Below are 19,115 nucleotides of genomic sequence, written 5' to 3' on the forward strand. Positions count from 1 at the left end.
TGCTGGCATTAGACACCAGTGACAGAATGTGAGGCCCTGCCCTCGCCAAGGTACAACAGCATCTGAACATTTACTGTTGCAGGTGTCACAGCGAGATGTGGCGAGTGCCATTTTACTCCGTGCTGCAGAGCGCATTTGATTTGAACCGAGCTGCACCACAAGACTCAAGTGCATGCTCTGCAAAGCGAACATATAGAGCAGGTACTCAAGTTAAATACCGAACAACAAGTTGTAACCAAAACTTTAATCCCAAGGATCTCACAAAAGACATTTTACAAGTGACATGAAAATTCTTGTACAGTAAAGAAATGTTTAATTCATAACTTTTACAATGTACCATTACACACTCAACACATCCACTCCAGTTGTCAGTTCTGCTGTGTATTTGGTCTATTCAGAGGTTCTGGAATAGATGGTCAAACAATCATCTACTTAAGTACTCTAGTCACATGAAGTACAAAATTAACTGACCCTACGGCTAAAAATTTATATTTCACATAATATAAAGCAGCTCCGTTCCAGGTAATGGAAGTCAGAACTAGAGCTCTGGATAAAACTGCAGCTCAGTCATTCCCTTCACATGCCACTGGCTCGACGCTCCTGACCGTTTCCGAGAACTGTACTATGAAGCATCTACGCCTCGTTCGGCACAGGCGAACACCACTCACAGCCACACTTCTGCAATGAACACATCTTCATTGCGCGCCTCCTCCCAAAAGCTGAATCCCAGCCAAACATACCCCGGCACGTCCAGACCAGAAACACTCTTCTATCTATGCGAGAAACTGCTTACTGTTCAACACAAACAAAAAATTATGTAGAATGGTACATTGTAAAGTGATTAATATTACAAATCATATGATCTTCTGCTCAGAACCATATACAGATTCACATCTTTACATTTGCCACCTGTTACAAGATACAAGGAACAAAGCAAGTTCAACAGCTAAAACATTTTAAAAATGCACCAAGCTTCATGAAGTTTCAAAACAAAACAATGTTCTGTACATACTCCTCCCGTCCTCAGATCTAACGACTTCCTGTACACAGCTCCTTCTCAGAGTCCTATTTCCTCTCATTTGACCTGGAGCGACTGAGGAAGAAAAGATGTGTTAGTTTCCAGGTGCCAAGAGCAGCAGCTTTTGCTTCAACCCCTCCCAGCCCAACTCAGTAGATGACATTTAAGCATTTTAGAAGCACTGCTCCTTTAATAAAACTGGGTATTTAATTCTTTAAAGTAAACAACATTGTTAAGGAGCAAGAGATGATTCTCCACCACAACCTGTTTCAGTGTTGCTAAGACATGGAAACAATCATTTTTACAGGTTTAGTCCAAACACACAACCACTCTAAGACTCATCCTACCTGCGAGACCTGGAAAAGGAACGAGAAGGCTTGTGATTCCTCTCCCGTGAGAGTGATCTCTCTCTTCTTCTGTCTCTGGAGAGGGACCTGTTGAAGATTACAAAGCAAGATGATTACAGTGTCAAAGCAACACTGAACTAATTAGGCTAACAAGGCTATCTGAAGAGCTTCCCTTCAGGAAGTAAAGGTTAACTACTCAACCAGGGGAAACCTGTTAAAGATTATGGTATTAGCCTTTCCATCAGGTAAGAATAATCAGCTTGAGCCACACAACACAGCTTAAGCTGTGGTGTGAACAGGCATCTATTCCTATGCAGCCGCTTAAATCTGTTCAGAGTCAGACTGCAAGCGACCGTGCCTCCACTAACACGGCCTGTCCACGTATACTTACACATCCCGTCCAGTAACACAGCACCCTATCCTACAAGAATATAAAAATCACCTACAAACTCTGGAAATTCAAAGATCCCAACATATAACTGTGTTACACCACTGGGTCATTACCACCTAACACTCTGCAGTACGCAACAGCAGAACCCGCTCACTATGTTTCTCATCAGCTGTACTTGTGGCTCACAGTATCTGAAGGAAAGGAACCTTGGGCAGCTGCAGAACAGAAAAACTTCATTACTTCCATTCTTGATATCCTTCAACTGATGACCCTGGAATCTCAACTAGCTGTGTAAATATATTAACTCCAGGCAAGCAGTACGACAGAAGCGGACCCATTTCTCCCTTCTGCCGAATTCCAGTGCCTACCCTGGAGTCTATTAATGCATACAGACCAAAAATGAAGCTGGCTGTTTGTTTCTTTTTAAACCTTCCAGACAAAGCTGTCCAGTCTGTAATTAACTGATGCATACCTGCTGCGGCTACGAGAAAAGCTTCTCCTTCGCGGTGATCTAGAACCAGAAAAAGAAATGTGAGGCTTTTTATCAATTCTTTCAGCATTAACGGGGCGAGGCATTTCCCAACTTGTCAAACTCACTGTTGGGCCCAGGGAACGTGCCAAGAATAACTGGCATCCATCATCCAGTAAAAGGCATGGAAAGATTAGGCAGTAAACCAAAGCTCAGTGTGAACAGCACGTTTCCAACCACGAATTCGCTTTAACTAAGAATGCTTCATAGCAGAGTTGTCCAATGCAACACTTTCCATTTCAACTAAATACACTGCCCAGAACACCACACCAAAGTCCCACAAGTGGTTCCAAAAAAAATAGCACAGACCAAATGTTTTGGAACCCATGCAAGCCAAAAAGGTCCATGACAAGACATAAAAGAGATACCAAGTGGAAAAAAAGTGAAAATGCGCTCAGTGTCAATATTGATAATGCCATTAAGTGCTACATTAGAACTGCATATTTGTGATTGTAATTTTTAATGCCATAGAGTGTGTTTAGACTATTTTCTTTAAAAAAAAATAAAAAATAAAAGTAACCTTAGCTCGGCCCAGTTCATCCCAAAAAGTAATTGTTTTAAGTTTTGAAAACTGTTAGTAAAACCATTTAAAGGTGATAGGACTTTTCTGGCAAGGAAAAGCTAAGTTTGTTAGAGCTTTATTAAAAATTTAGTTTGGCATCTCACATGCAAATATATCGGTTTTTACGTTATTCACAGTGTAAGAGCTTCCATATCACCCTTAAAAGTTTTCTCAAGCAACATATGTACGTTACCACTCAATTATGCACAGCCAGCCTTTGATTGAGAAAAGTAATTACTTATAAGCCGCTTACTCCTTATTTTAACCAGCAGTAAACTGTATAAGCAGGAAAAACTTACTAGTTTTTGGTTTCAACAAGCTAGAAATGGTGAGGTGAGGCTGCCGGACTGACTGCCAAGAAGAATTTGCTGAAAAGGTTTTGCCAGATGTTGCGTTGTATTTAGTTGGTTGGCGAAGGGGGTGTTGTGGATTTTTCCTGCTTTTTTGTTAGCCGAAGGCTGCTGCTGTAGTTGTTGTGAAGACATTTGGTAAATAAACAGCTGAGCTGATTGGCCGGGAATGTGTGGGCGGTCGAGGTGGCTGCTGCCGATTTGGTTAAGGTTGGAGAGAAGGCTGAGAGAAAACAGCATGCTCGGGAACCAAAGGGCGGTGCAACCTGACGACTGGCCATGCCTGGGTCATGTGAAACGACACCAGCCAAGCTGAATGGGGCGCGCTGGTCACATGACGCTGAAAGGGCTAGTTGACTGGCTAATGCAGACTCAGAGGGTGGTGAGAAGAGACATGATGGTGACTCTGTAACGGGTTCATTTTTATTAATAGATGGACCAAAAAGCATAAAAAAAATGAAAAACAAGCCATCAGTACAACCATCTATTAGCTAACAAATACTCCTAATGTGTTATTTTTCAACAGCAAAAGGGTAAGCTTGAAACCCTGACTCGTGAGGACTTCACTCACCTGCAACAGGTAAATTCAGTCCTGCAAAAACCACGTTGCAGACTTAAACCGCCAGACCAGCTAGTCTGGGTCCAAGAACGTGTCAGTTACCAAAAATCCTGCTATATTTTAGAGCTGGGTTTGCAAACCTCAAGTGACAGGATCGTCACACGATGTTTTAATTGCAAACTAAAGTGTAAAGACTCTAGATGTTTAGAGCAACTGTTACTTGAGCTATTACTAAACAGCTGCCTACTTGGAAAGTATTTAAATTGTGCAAACAAAGCAGAGAAACACATCTGTATGGAAATGCTAAGCTGCTGTATGTCATGTTTTGCCACTATGGAATAAAGGAAAGGAACAGCCTAAGTTGAAGTATGGGGAAGAAAGGGAAAGTGTGACTAGAAGATGAGCAGATTTTAGGAGGAACGAGGGTAAGTCCAGGATAGAGGGCGCTGACTACCAACTGGCACAGTGACCTAAGGACAAAAGCCAACATTCAACACAACTTAAGTTCACCTCGATTTTGTGGGGTTTTGGGGTTTTTTTTTTTTTAGCATTTGCCATCTCCAAATTGTGATCAGATAGATGAATGTTATCCATCAACATGCTTTTAAAAAGCCTGCTTCTAGGATGCTAAGTGGTAACAGTGCCAACAGCTCTATGAGCATACTCTGACCTAGAGTACCTGCGACGAGGAGGAGGACTTCTTCTGCGATAGTCATCTCGAGGACGCCTGCCCCAGGATGGAGGTGGACCACGGTTCCGACTCCGTTTCTCACCATTGGAGAGCTCCACTCTGACACGACACCCACAGAGGGTTCTGGGAAAAGAGATTGACATCAGTTAGCATGTCTAGGGACAAGTCGGCATGCAGAAGAAAACCCACAGAATCAAGGGAGGGAAAAGGAATAGACAAGGGGAAAAACATTCTGTGTATACACTTTAGTCCAAGTACACAGTATTCACAGTCTAAAAAAGTAGCCTCCAGTGTGACAGACAAAAGGTTTAGCCACTTCTGAAAGCCTGCCGTGCTATTAAAGCAGGCAGAAAAGGAACCAAGGAGAGTCTCCCTGATCATTTTGCCTCTTTATAGTAACACCATCTTGAATTTAACTACTGCGCACCAAGAGATCCAAGTCATGTCTAACTTGGGAGTCCAACTCCAAAATGTAAAATTAACTGTCCCAGTGCTATTCCTGCGCTATTAAGACTTATAGCACCGTACGAATAAATATTGCATAACAAATGTGTCAAGTCCTTGGTTTTGCCAGTTGAAGCTTCCCAATTTAAACCGTATCACTACCCACAATTTCTCTTATTTTCACCAGACAAGCCAATCACGCAAAAAGCACATTTTACCTTCCATCTAGTTCTCTTACTGCATCAGCTGCATCTCGTGGATCTTCAAATTCCACAAAGGCAAAACCAGGAGGATTTCTTGCCACCCATACACTGCGCAGTGGTCCATAGTAGCCAAAAGCTCGCTCTAATTCAGTTTTGTTGCCATTGTTTCCAAGGTTACCCACATAAACCTTGCAGTCCAGCGGACAAGAGTCACGATGCATTGCTAGGACAAAAAAAAAAAAAAGGCTCATGTATATTTAACACACAGCAAGTGTTTATTCACTTACGAGGGAAGTAATTCTGTTGGTTGCTTTTCCCAGAAACTTCAACAGCTGTATGATCCAACATGATAGAAACATTAAGCTGCGTGGAAGGGGTGCGGGGGGGGCGGGCGGAAGGAGAGTGTTCAAAACAAACACAAAACCTAGCTGCTATATCGTAACCGTGATTAAAATTCACTACTTCAAGGAATTTCGTTTACTTGGAAGGCCCCCAACTTCGAAGGGGGATGCTTCTCTGCGCCCCTCTCCCCTGCCCCTGGCTTACAGCGGGGGCCGGGCCTGCAGGGGGAGCGCTGCGCGGGAGAAGGGCTCCATTGTTCTCGGAGCGGGAGTCGGGGGAAGCTGCACATGCTGGGGGGAGAAGCAGCGCCATCTCCGGCGGAGGCCACGCCGGGAGCGCTCCGGGAATCCCTCCAGAGCGTCTCCTCAGCGATGCGTGAGGAACCAGCGCTCCCCCGGAGCGGGCGGGAAGGCGCCACACCACCCCCGCGGCACCTCCCGCCCAGCCGCACCTCGCCTCACTGGCCGCAGCCGCGGAGAAAAGACGGCGAGCGGGCTCTTCAAAGCAATCCGTGGCCTACCCGCCTTCTCCCCGCCCGACTTTCCTCAGCGTGGCGGCAGCCACCGCCCGCGGCCCAGCTTTACAAAATGGCGGCTGCTCTTTGTTTGCCGCCACCGGGCCCCGCCGCTTCCATCCGCCCTGCCAGGGACCGAGACCGCGGGTGCCGCCTCCCCCCCGCCCTCCGAGGTGAAGATCCTCACCGATGCTAAGAGGGAGGGCGCGCGAAGGGAGCCCGCGCTAAATTCGTAGCCGACTCGACCCTCAACGAGACTCCCGCTCCGCTTTTCCTCACTGGACAAAATGGCGGCGGGCGCCTACCCCGCCCGCCGTTATATACGGGTAGCCCGCTCCCACGTGACGCCACCCGGCAGCAAATCAGAGGGCGAGGTTCCGCTGATTGACAACTCGCTTCATCCCGTCGCCTCCGCGCGGCCCCAAACGGCGGCGGGCGGGCTTCTTGTCAGCGGCAACGGCGGGAGCCCTGCGGCCGCTCCGCCGGAGAGATCTTCACCTCCTCTCGCCCAAAATTTCGCTTTAGAAACTCATGATCGAGGGAAGACTTCAGGTCTCTGAAATCAGGAAACGGCAACACACACAAGGAGGCTGTTTTGTTGGCTAAAAAGGAAAAAGAAGGTTTTCTTTTCTTGTTACGTCTTTCTGACCCAGTGGGATACATTCAGGCCGTGTTTTTTAAGCATCATGCCTCATCAAGTAGCATTTTACATGTATGAAAGCTTCGATTCACTAATGGCCAGTTTTCCCCATGGGTAGGGCCTTTAAATAAACGTGTTGAGCAAACCAGTGTTAACCCATAGTTTTCGGTAAATTTTATGTCTGGGCTTCTGCCTACTGAGGCACAGAAGAGGGAAGTGATGTTTTTCAGCACTCAATTTGAACTGAGGAATTTTGGTTACAGAGGGCATTGTTAGTGGTGTTGACATGCTTTACTAAACTCTCACTCATTTAGCTAGGACATATAACATGAGTTTTAACACCAGTTAAAAAAAAAACTTGCTCCAGAGGGGTTGCCTTAGATAACAAACCTCTAGATTTGTTAGGTTTCCCTAACAAACCTCACATTATCTCAGGTAATGTGAGAAACCCATCCAGGGCTGTTGCTGCAATAACTTCCCAAACATCACTTTGCAGCCATATCTGTAGGTTGTGTTTAATCCAGACCTTACCTTTTTGACTTGGGCCAAACAAGACATATTTATCTGGTACAAGTATAATTAATAATACTTCAAGTAATATTATATGTGATAAGGCATTTTGAGTACAAATTAATGCACGTGCACTGTGTTTTCCAAGCAGGAACTGTGCAGAGGATGGGGCATCCTCAGTCTACTAGAATTGTACCAGCATCTAAAAAAAAATTACTGGAATTAAAGACAACCAGCTGATATAATTTATTAGAATTTTCCAAAATCTTTTGCAGCATCCCTCATTATTTTTAAGGGTCTCGTCTCAGTAAAATCCTCCCAAGGGTCAAAATTGGCCAAGGGACAGAAAACCAACAAGGATTTTGAGGTAACTGATGCTCTAAACTATATCATGTGTGCAGTTATCTGACAGTTACCTGCTTTTAATTAAACTAATGCATTGTAATCTAAATTAGCTGATGGTTAATTTCCTGAGGCAGCACAAAGAAAGGAAATAATTCAAAGCTGACTTGGGGCTGTTCAGCCATTTCACTTTATGACTTCTCTGAGGCGGTGATTTCCCATGCTCACCTCCCTTCTCGATTGGTGTTTGCAACATTAACTAGACCCTGCATCACGTCACATAATATATATCTGAAACATGATTCAAGTTTTGCAATAATGAGTATTTTAAAAAAAAGAAACCAAACCAACCAAACATTAGTTAGAGAGCAACTCGGACAACCTTGTAACCTTAACAGATCTTTTAACTTCACACCAATGTTACACATGACATATGAAAATAATTACAGATGACAGACTTGGCAACAAAGGATTTATTCAGAAGTGGGTTCACCTCCTGCAAAGTAAACAGGGCATTCAGCACTCATCTAGGATATACTACCTGTTCTATTCAAGGCACTTCTTACATGGGCTTAGGCCCATCACCATGCTTTATAAATCACATGCTGTAAAAAGCATGTCATCCAAACATAATCCATTTTCAGTTTGCTTTTGGCGTTCAATCACCTTTCAATCTAGTTTCTAGATTGAAGAAAAGAAACTAAACGTGGCACATAACCATGACAAAAGGCAGAGGTCAGAACAGAGGCAACTGTATTCAGCCAAAACCCCAACCTATTTCCACAGTTGGTTTTAGGATGCCCCAACACAGCCACCCAGCACTTCAGTAATTCAAAAGTCAGCATTTTGATTGTCCTCCAAAAGATGATACCCTGAATCAGCTCTGAGCATCACTATATATGTGTACATGTATGCATATAGGAAAGCTGCATTGTGTTACATTACTTTCTTCCTCATTGCAAGTTCATAAGATAGTTTGAAAAATTCTGCTGCATTGCAACTCTCTTGCTTTTGCAGTAAGAAAATACTGTTTGTGTCCGGTATTTATGAGATGTACAGAACTTTTACATTCATCGGATCTTCCGTAAAAGCAAGGAGAGAACATGGACCTTACAAACAAAACCAGATCTACTTTAAACAGGTTGGCCAAGACTAGATTGAAAAGGCACCTAACGCCTGCACAATTACAGCAGAGCACAGTTATCTGTGTGACCAGAATTCATGACCACACTGACAAGAAGTAAGGTGTTATATTCAAGCTGCTGTCATGGTTTCTGAGATTTAAATCTCATATAAGAAAATGAACATATTCTAGCTGTTACGGTTTGGAAGAAACCTCAGCCATGTGAGCCAAATTTAAGGGATACTGAGGGAGACAGACAATATTTACTGAAGAGTATTTCTATCAGCAATAGGATCTCTTAAGAGTTGCTCCTCAAGCGAAACTAGCCAATAGCAAAAATACTTATTTACTGGCATGATTATATCTACAGAAAGGTCTTTTGCTAGGAAATGTCATTACACGTACACAACAGGAACTGGTCTGAGGGGACAGGCCTTTACTTCAGTCAGAAAACTGAACGCACGTAGTCATACCTCAGCTAGCTGCTTGTGAAGTTCTTGTGGATTTAACTCATTTTCACATCCTGCCAACAGACTAATCTTGATGAAGGCTATTTTCTAAAGAAACAGTGACTTACACTTGTCTGATCTTTAGATCTGTTACAACCAGCTCGTGTAAGCTTATTCCTGCCACGACTGCTCTTCTGTTTATAGGGTACAAGTCCCTGTTCCCCTATTCCCTCACCTTGAAAATGTACAAATTTTTACACTGCGAAAGCTTTTAGCTGTGCCTCAGACCTTAAGTAAAGGGAGAGTGGAACAAGAGACTGTAATTTATACCTCATAGGCCTAAACTAAGACACACTCGGCATCCAGTGCAGGGACACAGGATGCCTAAGACTGAAGCACTTCGGGATCATTCCGCAAGAAGTCCATTTACTGGAATGACACGTCATTTGGAGACTCTTAGCTCCTCAACCTTCATCCCCATCTTTCCAGGTGTGAGCCTTCTGCCATTGTTGGGGTCCCACCTCCTTCTACACCTTTTACATCTGAGGACTGGGTGTTAATTAGAACCCCAGGCCCTGTGCTGGGAGCCCCACGACCTCTGCATGGTGGCAGACTGACACACCGCTCTCCCTCAGGGCCAGTACACCATTTGCTGGCACTAGAAAGAAATCAGAAATCCAGACCAGCTCTTGGCCAACTTGGACCTTTCAGAAACACCTTCTTGGTCCTACAGACATGAGCGACTGGGCATCCCCTCTAGCGTAAAGCCCTCTAGGCTGGGGACAAGAGAGCCGATTCCCAGGTAACATCAGGGCTCCCCTGCTTCTCCGGCAGGATCTGGGGCTGCCCCTGAACCACAGCCCTCGGCTCACCTGGGGTCAGCACCCACCTGCCCCACCCGCCTCTGTCCCCGGCCCAGCCACACCAAGGCGTGGGCACCAGATGGCGGCATTCTCCTCTCGCAGGGGCCGCTCCCAGCGAGCTCCCTCCCAGGGCGGGCAGGCCCCATGGCACTGGGGGATACCCCTCCTTTTATTTTGTTTCTGCTCAGTCGAGGTTCTCAGCAGGCTTCTCCAGGCGTACTACAACGCTGTCGAACCAGGGATAAACTCAGGGAGCCCAGTGGGGGGTTACAGAAGCAGCACAAGGGACTAGAGGCTTTGTCTCAGCTTCACCTGAATTTGTTTTGCACACAGAAAATATTCCATCTGGAGACTATTTTGGGAAGGAAAAAGAAAGAGGCAGCCCCAGGCTTGGCTCCAGGACAGGTTTTGCAGGACAAAACACTTACCCTTGCTACTGTGTTCAGAGCTGTGAGTCTCAGGCACTTCTGCAAATCTGGCTTGAGATCAGAAAATGGAAAATTCAAACAGTGAGCCTGACTCACTGCTGTTCAACTCTAATTTTAATCCCCTGGAAGACGGGAGTTCTCTCTGGGATGATGCAGTATGTAGTGGCTTAGGGGCCAGGATTTAAAACTGCCCACGCACCCTAGACGCTGGCCCTGGAGCCTATCCCCCCCAAATGCGACTACCTACGCCTCTCTGGATTGCACAAGTCTGTCCCCCCCAGCAATCAGAAGGTGATACTGAAGAGCTATAAGCACCCGAACCGAGGGGAAGCCTGGAGCCTGCTCTCTCAAGGACCTAAATTTCATCTCCTTTAAATGGTTACTGAGGTGATGCTGCTGCTGGCTCCTTCCTCCCGGGGCAGAGGGCTAGTGATGGCCCCTGTCCTGCCGAATGATGTGGGTGTGGCGGGCCTTCGTGGCCTCCGCGTTTGCTGCGAGGTGTCATTTCCTCTGATCTCTCAATTAGGGAGGCCAGGAAGGGAGAGCAGCCATTCATTAGCAGCTGCTGCACCAGCAGCTCGGGGGAACTCCGTTCACCATCCAAGTGTGGTCAAACCGTTTCCTCTCACCAGGGCGGTGTCCTTTCCACACACCACACTCAGCAGCTCATATGAACTGTAATCTGTTAGGCTAACAGCAGTTAAGGGGGAAAAAAACAACCCAATCCAAAAAAACAAACTCAGTTTTTACACTGGAGAAGCACAAAGGCTGCTGGAGCCCACGCTCCTGTTAGTGGTGAGTAACAGAGAAGACGTGGAAAAAAATCGTCAGATCTTTCTGTCCCTCTCCCTACAGATAGAGCGATGCGGTACAGTCTTTGTCTAATTAAGTTTTCAAATCCCAGGATCCCCCTTGCCCTAACGAGGCTATTTGCACATTTGCCCTGCTTTCTGTTCCCTCCCCCCATGCCTCCTTCCCCCTCAACTGGGCCTCCAGGCTTTCTCTTTCCTTTTTCTTTCATGCTCTGCAGCAAGCCATATTCCCTTCCTCCCCCACCTGGCTCCCTGGGGAGAGGACTGGAAAGCAAAACAAAAGAATCGCGCACTGGGAAACCATAATTTGCACAGCCCTCCTCGCTCCAACACTCCTGCTGAAAAAGGGGATGGAACAGCCAAGGCACCCTCTCCTGCGAAGTCAGGCCTTAAGACCAGGACAAGCCGGAGGGTGGGAGCAAAGGCTTTGAAGCCAAGGCTAAAACCTTTGATGGCTCCAAGCGTGCTTGGAGGGAGGCCCCGAGGTAACCAAACTGCAATCAGCCGGGTTTGCTGGTTACTTCCCTGGCAAAACGGGCTCTTAGTTGGCTCTACGCTGTTCAGGGTTCTTGCAGAGATTAATCTATACCAGCTAAAAATATCACCTGGTAGTGCCGTTCGTCCAATTTCTCCTTGTGAAATTAGCAACGTTCCCATCATAGAAATATTAACGACTATGTGTGTGGCTGTGGTATAAGCTGTGCAATCAACACATTTTATATTTCCTTTAGAAATACTGCAACCCATGGAAATCAATCCCTGCAAGCATCTCTCCCCTACTGCGCTGCTAGTGCCGGTAACTCTTTGTGCCGGCTGCTTCTCAAAGATATATCATAACTTCATTGCAGTCCATCCTCACATGCGCCTCTCAAGGAGATGTTACAAAGTCATGTCCAGGGTTATTTTGACTTCTTCTAAGTCCTTGGGTGGAAAGAAATATCCAGTGGAAGAGCGTAGCCACGGCAACGCGGTTTGGCCATTACAGAATGCTTCAAGTGCCCATTGACTGACCCCATGTCGGTGTCTCTGGCCCGCCTGCAGTCACTGGGATTAATGCGGTATTAGTTCTTCCGCTGGAGATGCCAGTAACTGCATTCAATGAAAACCTATTATATAATGGAGACTTGAAAAGTTCAAGGATGAATTGGACCAGATGTTTTGGACATGACTTTGGCCAATGCTTATTAGTCCTCGAAGATGTAACTAAGAAACCTTGGTTTCACAGGCAGATAATTCAGTGTAACTGCAGTGTAACTGCTACCCTGGAAACTAAGATGCGAAGCACGCCTATTTTACCAACATTTAACAAATGTCATCTTTAATTGGTGATTAAAGTTCCTCACTTTGTTCTCTTTAATGAGTGACACTCTCCTTAACAATTGGGACTCACATAATGAAATCAGGAATGCTTATTTGATTGCTCTGAAATAGCGAGGCTCAAAATAAGCCGTCATGAGGAATATAATAAAAAGCAATGCGATGTCCATAGAAGCTGCGAGAATAGATGAGGTTGTGCGAGCACTGCTAACAGGGCCTGTCTCTGTTTGGACAACGTGTGTGCGTCCACCTGAGATGGGTTTAACGGGAAGGTATGGCTGTACCTATGTGAAAAGAATTGGTAGCTTCTGGTAACTCTAAGCAAATTATCTCTTCAGTCTTTCCAGGGAATTTTTCCTCAGAGATGACAAAGGCATTCTCTTTCTTTCACTTAGAGAAATAGGAACTAGTCCTCTTAAACAGACTAGTGTTTCAGCCTAATGCTCCAGCCACATCCTGAGTATGCAAATTCTATTGAAGTCACCTAGTTAGAGATCATGGAGCGAGTATCAAACCTCACACGGCATCAACTCGTATGGTTTCAAAGCATATCAGAATTTGGCTTTTCGCCTGAGCTACTTACTTGCATTTTTACTGTTTAGTCAGTTGATAAGTCTTCTCCGTATCTCCCTGGTTTCCAAGATATAAAACAAATATGTTTACTGTACAATCAGTGGATTTAAATGAAATTTGTACTGAACATTAAAATCCAGTGGGATCTTATTTACCAACTCCTCATTTAGATTTTCTGCTAGTAACTGTCCCATTTTGCTAATTGTCTGACAACTGGCATTACAGAGTTCATCAGTATTGTTGATTCAGATTCCTGCTACGCAACATTAGTGTCCTCTATGTGGGTCCATGAGGACAGCAAAGGAGGGAGACCTCTTTTGCATACCAGAGACATTTTTCCTGATCAACCCTGGAACAACAGGTTTGAATATCCCTTTTCCATCATCTTGGGGCACAGGAACGCTGTGTTAGAATAAAAAGTTCTCATAAAACAGGAGAGACAGCAAAGCAGTAAGAAACTGTCCACAAGCTTGTGATCTTTTCCTTAGTCACAGCTGAACAGAACATTTTAGAATCCAAGATTTATTGTCACTGGAAACAGGGAGCTGTCTCATTTCACTGACACGAGAGGAAAGGCCTTAGTCACAAAGTGCTGTAGAGATCATTTCTATTGTTTTGGTGGTTTCTGGGCAGGTATAAAAGAAGGTGAAAGGCACTTCTTGTCATTGCAACTGGAACATCACGACAAGACTGGCAAGGAGACACATCTCTGCAGATCTCCGTGATCTCTACAAGATCAACGGTAAGTAGATGATGTTACTTTTGTGACTGGAAGGTGCTTTTTAATTAATACATAGTTTATCATTGATCACAATAGGAAAGTATAGCTTATCTGTTATGTATAAGCAGGAGTTCTACGTTAGCATAACCTAAAATAATATACAGCACGTAAGCAGACATATATCTATATGTATATTTATGTGTATATATCTGTATTTAATACAGAAATTTTAAAATTGGAACTAGTACCTATTTGTTCTTTCATGCCTAGTTTAATTTGAACGTATTGTCCAAGGAAATTACTCACAAATTAGTGGAGTAGAGTTTATTAAGAACAAGCTTAATTTTTACAACCAAATGTATGATATAATTTGCCTTTCTATCCAGTCACTGACAATTCAATATTCAAGTTAGTATAAAGAAAATTCATTTGAGGAGGTGCTGAATTTTTTATTAACCCAAACTGCTTCTGCACAAAAAGAACTATTTCTTCAAAAAATTAGTAGCCTCGTTATACGGGAACATATCTTTACTATTCTTACATAACAATGTAAATGCTGCAACTTTTGTTTTCTTGTCCATCTAGGTTTTGATGCAACAATTACTACAGGATTTCTAGTAAATAACTAAAGGAACAGGCTGGAGCCAATCCTAAAAGCAGGGTGCAGTCATTAGTGTAAAAAATGCAGAAATTTCAATGATAGACCTGGCGATAAAGGAGCGGTGGGGTTGAAAGGATGGGTAGATAGAGGCGTACCAATGCCAGGAGCAGATATATAACTGAATGCAGTTATTACTTAGATGAAAATAATCATTGCACAATTACATTTTCTAGTTGTCACTTCCCTAAGCCAGAAATCCAGTTCTTTACAGAAAAGAAATCCAGTATCAGTCTAATATTAATCATCCTCGTTGTGCTTTAGCCCCAGTCGGCAATTAAGTACCACACAGCTGCTCGCTCACCCTCCCCCCCCCCGGTGGGATGGGGGAGAGAATCGGGAGAGCAAAAGTAAGAAAACTTGTGGGTTGAGATAAGAACAGTTTAATAATTTGAACAACAACAAAAAAATTGTAATGAGAAGGGAAACAACAAGAGAGCGAGAGAGGAACAAAACCCAAGGGAAAAAAAACCAGTGATACAACTGCTCACCACCCGCCAAACGATGCCCAGCCCATCCCCGAGCAGCGACCGCTGCCTCCCGGCCAACTCCCCCCAGTTTCTATACTGGGCATGACGCCATATGGTATGGAATAGCCCTTTGGCCAGTTTGGATCAACTGTCCTGGCTGTTCCCCCTCCCAGCTTCTTCTGCACCTGGCAGAGCAGGGGAAGCTGAAAAGTCCTTGACCAGTGTAAACACCACTTAGCAACAGCCAAAACATCAGCGTGTTATCAATATTATTCTCATACTAAAATCCAAAATGCAGCACTATACCGGTTACTAGGAAGGAAATTAACTCTATCCCAGCCGAAAGCAGGACACTCGTGCAGTGGCAGATTCAGATGTCAGCACTTGTATTGCTCGTGGAAAAGGTTGTATTAATAACTGTCCAAATCCCAGGGCTGAGTACACCTTTGAACTTGATCTGCATGGTCCAGTCTTAAACTCTTCTCGGAGTTTTGTGACAGATTTCTTAGGCAGCAATCCCAATCTTTTTGTTAATTTTCTGCTAAGTTTTTATCAGGAAGGTCTCATGCCAGTTCTAAATGAAATGATCTCCTGTGCTTGCAAATGCACAAGAGTGGGAAGTAGTATATTGAGAGGCAAGAGTGGAAAAGGAGCTCTAGGACTCTTAGCAAGGAAATGTAGAAATATACTATGAAATCTATTCATCTTTTACTGGTATATGTTACAAATCCACACATCTGATGTTCTGGGAGGTCCTGGGATGATGTACCATAGTACAATGCTCTGCTTTTACCAGTGCTTAAAGGCTGAAATTCATTTTGTCAGGTGAAAGAAGGAACAGAGGAAAAAAGATATTTGATCATACTGTCAGCTTCTTGTCCCGTGGAGCAGATTTAAAGAAGAGAGAAAATGTTCCTGCCCCAGAGATCTCTGCAGACGGTTACATTTTTGGCAATTCTTTTTTTTGCCTGTTTTGCAACGTGTCAAGACACTGAAAAGTAAGCAATATCATCCTTTTACTTAGTATCATTAGAAGACTTTGATTTAATGGGGTGTATTCTCCACTGCTGTCATTTACTCCAGGGCATGGTGGAAGGAAAATTCTATACATTTGATATGGCAACATTTTACATAGCCCTCTATGCAGTGTACAATTAGACCAATTGCATTTTTAGCTGTGTAACATATACCACATTTCAGTGGATGCTTTTAAACACAGTGTAGCAAACCAAGTAAGGGTGTTCAACACAAGCCATGGAAATGGCACGTACTAAAATTCCGTATTTAGGTTCCCATTCAGATCCAAATCTGCAGTGGGAGTCTATAGCTGCAGTTAGCTGTTATCTAAACAACCTGAAATCCAGAAGTATTTGCATCCCAGAATCAGCCTGCCCTCCCCAGTTATATTTGGCTCAAAATTTTTGGTATATCTGAAGAAAATAAGGATTTGTTTTCATTTCACGGACACCACTGATTTCTGTTAAATTACTCCTGACGTACAGCTCTGGAAGGAAAGAAACAAACCCAACAATCCTGGAATACTAAGGTAATGAAAAGGGCATTTTATTCTGGTATTTAACCTCTGAAAAGAACCCAAATTTGGGAAAGACCAAATCTCTGTAAGAGCTCTTTATTCCTGCTAAGGTAATTTTGTCACTGTCTCCGCAGTTTGCCTTTTTTTTTTTTTTTTTAAAAAAAAGGCGATTCAAGGTTTACCTTTTGGGAATGGCATAGTGTTTCAGATTCCCATCTTCAGGAACTGGCTGCCTCACAGGCTGCCCGAGCCAGCCTGCGTGGGAGTGCCGATGCTGCGGGCTTTGCCAGGCTCAGGCTGGCTGTGGGCACCAGCACTACTAGCCTCCCCTCGGGGCTGTCCTCCACATCATGTGTGGACACCACCAATGCTCCTTCCTCAGCTTAGAGAAGCATCTAAGATTGATGGATGCAAATCAGCCCCGTTTGAAAGAGGAGCTTAGATCTGGCTGTGCTTGTTTCCTAACTAACTCTTTCCTCCCGTTGCAGTAAAAGAGCAGTGACGGAGCATCAGCTCATGCATGACAAAGGGAGGGCATTTCAAGGGCTGAAGCGCCTGATGTGGCTCCACAATGCCCTAGGTAGCGTGCACACAGCCAGCAGCAGGGATATTTCACTTTCAAATGCCATGGGGGATTCTCAGAAGAGCCAAGATCCCTCAGATCTCTACAACAGCATCAGCAGAGACGAGACCTCAAGCCTGATGAAGCAGCTGCTGGAACTGATGGAAGAACAGCAGGGCTTCCCCCCGTTAAAGCAGCTGGATTTGCTGCAGTATGTGAAGACCCCGAAGGGTAATTGGAACCCACAAGACCTTTTCGACCTCCTTCAAATCAAAGAGCTGGGCAGCAAGAGAAATCCTAGCACCCAGCCACAGAACTTTTCCCACTAGCCTCAATCCAGCCCAGTCCGTCCATTGCTTTAGACATGTGATGTCGTAAGGAAAAGCTCTAGCACAAAGGTGAACCGCAAAAGAAAAATAATGTCCGTTTGTTGCATTAATTACTTCTAGATGTTGACAAGAGACGCTTATAAGGACCCAGGTTCTCTCCCTAGCAGGCAGTCTGAGTACTGCGACGGTGAGATGGGGTCATTTGTCACAGGCCAGAAATCTCTCCGTGGCTGGGCCCTCCCTGTCTGTTACTGATGTCTTAGAGCTGTGGCAGCTCTTTGTAGCTCTTGTAGGCCACACGTAGCAGGAGGTTTGGTTCATTAATCTGCATATTCACAGGCTCACTTGCAGTCTCATGTTTTGACTCCTGAAGAAGCAGTTGCCTCCTCATACCGATTCTCTTCCATTTCACACCTGCCTGCAGTTCTGCCCTGCTCTGCGGTAGTAATGACTCTCCTTATACTTTATATCCAATGGTTTGGTTTTTTCCTGCTTCTCCAGCATATAGAATGTTTTAAGCATCTCATCTCTCAAGTTTTCCTTCAGGGTGGAAAACTTTTGCCAGGCCACAGAGGTAGAAGTTGGCAGTGATCCCCACCTCCTAGCCAAAGCCCTAGACATTCACCTTATTCTGCTGGTGGAAGAGATGAGAGTCAGCTTCCAGGGTCCCTATTTGAGCCTTTTGTTTCAAGACTTCCTACCTTTTCTTCGTTCATGTGAAATCCTCTCTAAGAGCTCCCACAGTGCATCAGGTTTTCTCGGCAGAAAACCAGCTTCATGAGGCCATCTGTGTTTCCTGAAAGAGGTAGCACATGATTTTGCCATTCACTTTTAATACCAAACTGACCGGTTCTGTCTAAGCAAAGCAAGGTCCAGTTTAATTGCAAAATTAAACTGTCTTTCAGAAATTAAATCTCTGTCATGTGTGCTACAAATATATCAGCATTTCCATCATGTAGGGCCTATACGTGCCATTTTAAATCCTGAAATTCCTCTGTTGCTGATAGACTTCAACTGCATGTGCAGAAGGTATTTCTGAATGATTAAAGCCCAAGAACTCTTTGATGTTGTTAATAATAAAAACGCTTTTCACCTTCTGAATTGCACTTGCTTTTTTTGTAGAGATGTAAATAAGATGAAGCAAAATCCTCTTTTGCTAGTATCCCCCCACATTTGGGATGAGCATGGAATCACGTTTCTTTCATCATGGCGTTCCTCAGAGCTCCCCAGTAGATTCCCAAGCCCAATCAAACCATTACTGAAGCAGATGGTTTCAGATGTTCCTGAAGAGCAGAAGAGGGCTGAGATGCTAAAGGGTTATACCGCCCAAGCAAGCAGTTTGCTGAGCTGGGACGTGGGAGCCCTTCCTCCCCTGAGCCCATCTCCGGGCTGTGCCAGACTTCAGAGCCGGGGGGTGAAACTGAGGGGACCCAACTATGAGAAGCCCAAACCTCTTGGAAACCGCTGCTTCCCACTCGGCACACTCTGTGGATCAGTCTGGCTACCCTTGCAGATGAAGTTTCCTCTTGGGCTGAGGGACCGTTTCCTGAGCTCCTCCTGGGAGGCTGAGGTGACCATTGGCGTCTTGGTGGCACCTCTCCCTGGGTACATCTCACCCCTGTGGTCACCACACGGTGACCTGATGCCTACCAACCCTGTGGGGATGGGGAAAAGCCAACCTCCCCTCAACCGTGGGCTGGACGGCGAGGCGAGGCCGCGCGCTGTGAAGCTGCAGGTCGCAGTGCCATTATACGGAGGAGGGAAAGAAGCAGGACAGGGCTCCCCAGGCCTGCGGGAGCACCGCAGGCAGGCTGGCACCCTACACCTGAAAGCG

At 44.9% G+C, this 19,115-nt stretch overlaps 2 protein-coding genes across 3 annotated transcripts; one reads left to right on the forward strand and one right to left on the reverse strand.

The window, feature by feature from the left end:
- Positions 1-215: 215 nt before the first annotated feature.
- On the reverse strand, positions 216-6,267 carry SRSF3 (serine and arginine rich splicing factor 3). 2 transcript variants are annotated; one of them, XM_075521554.1, is made up of 6 exons: positions 6,138-6,267; positions 5,110-5,317; positions 4,436-4,570; positions 2,229-2,267; positions 1,366-1,452; positions 216-1,093 (listed from the first exon to the last, which is right to left on the reverse strand). In XM_075521554.1, the coding sequence occupies exons 2-6, from the start codon at positions 5,313-5,315 to the stop codon at positions 1,066-1,068; spliced, it is 495 nt and encodes a 164-aa protein (XP_075377669.1). In that variant the 5' UTR covers positions 5,316-5,317; positions 6,138-6,267; the 3' UTR covers positions 216-1,065. The 2 variants fall into 2 exon arrangements, with proteins under 2 accessions (XP_075377669.1, XP_075377668.1); XM_075521553.1 differs by having other exon boundaries at positions 4,427-4,570.
- LOC142418997 (parathyroid hormone 4-like) lies at positions 6,223-17,621 on the forward strand. The gene is made up of 4 exons (XM_075521555.1): positions 6,223-6,570; positions 13,641-13,749; positions 15,682-15,854; positions 16,879-17,621. Exons 3-4 carry the CDS (start codon positions 15,766-15,768, stop codon positions 17,279-17,281), a joined length of 492 nt encoding a protein of 163 aa, XP_075377670.1. The 5' UTR covers positions 6,223-6,570; positions 13,641-13,749; positions 15,682-15,765; the 3' UTR covers positions 17,282-17,621.
- Positions 17,622-19,115: the final 1,494 nt, after the last annotated feature.

Source organism: Mycteria americana, chromosome 20, assembly GCF_035582795.1.
Source record: "Mycteria americana isolate JAX WOST 10 ecotype Jacksonville Zoo and Gardens chromosome 20, USCA_MyAme_1.0, whole genome shotgun sequence".
Taxonomy (NCBI): domain Eukaryota; kingdom Metazoa; phylum Chordata; class Aves; order Ciconiiformes; family Ciconiidae; genus Mycteria; species Mycteria americana.

What these genes read in the sequence shown, in the direction of transcription:
- LOC142418997 (XM_075521555.1), top strand. Translation starts at nt 15,766, where the DNA reads ATGTTCCTGCCCCAGAGATCTCTGCAGACGGTTACATTTTTGGCAATT. An exon ending in ACGTGTCAAGACACTGAAAA is followed by an intron (nt 15,855 to 16,878) that starts GTAAGCAATATC and finishes CTCCCGTTGCAG; the next exon opens with TAAAAGAGCAGTGACGGAGC.
- SRSF3 (XM_075521553.1), bottom strand. Translation starts at nt 5,315, where the DNA reads ATGCATCGTGACTCTTGTCCGCTGGACTGCAAGGTTTATGTGGGTAAC. An exon ending in GTAAGAGAACTAGATGGAAG is followed by an intron (nt 4,571 to 5,109) that starts GTAAAATGTGCT and finishes CTCTTTTCCCAG; the next exon opens with AACCCTCTGTGGGTGTCGTG. An exon ending in TTTTCTCGTAGCCGCAGCAG is followed by an intron (nt 1,453 to 2,228) that starts GTATGCATCAGT and finishes AATCTTCAACAG; the next exon opens with GTCCCTCTCCAGAGACAGAA.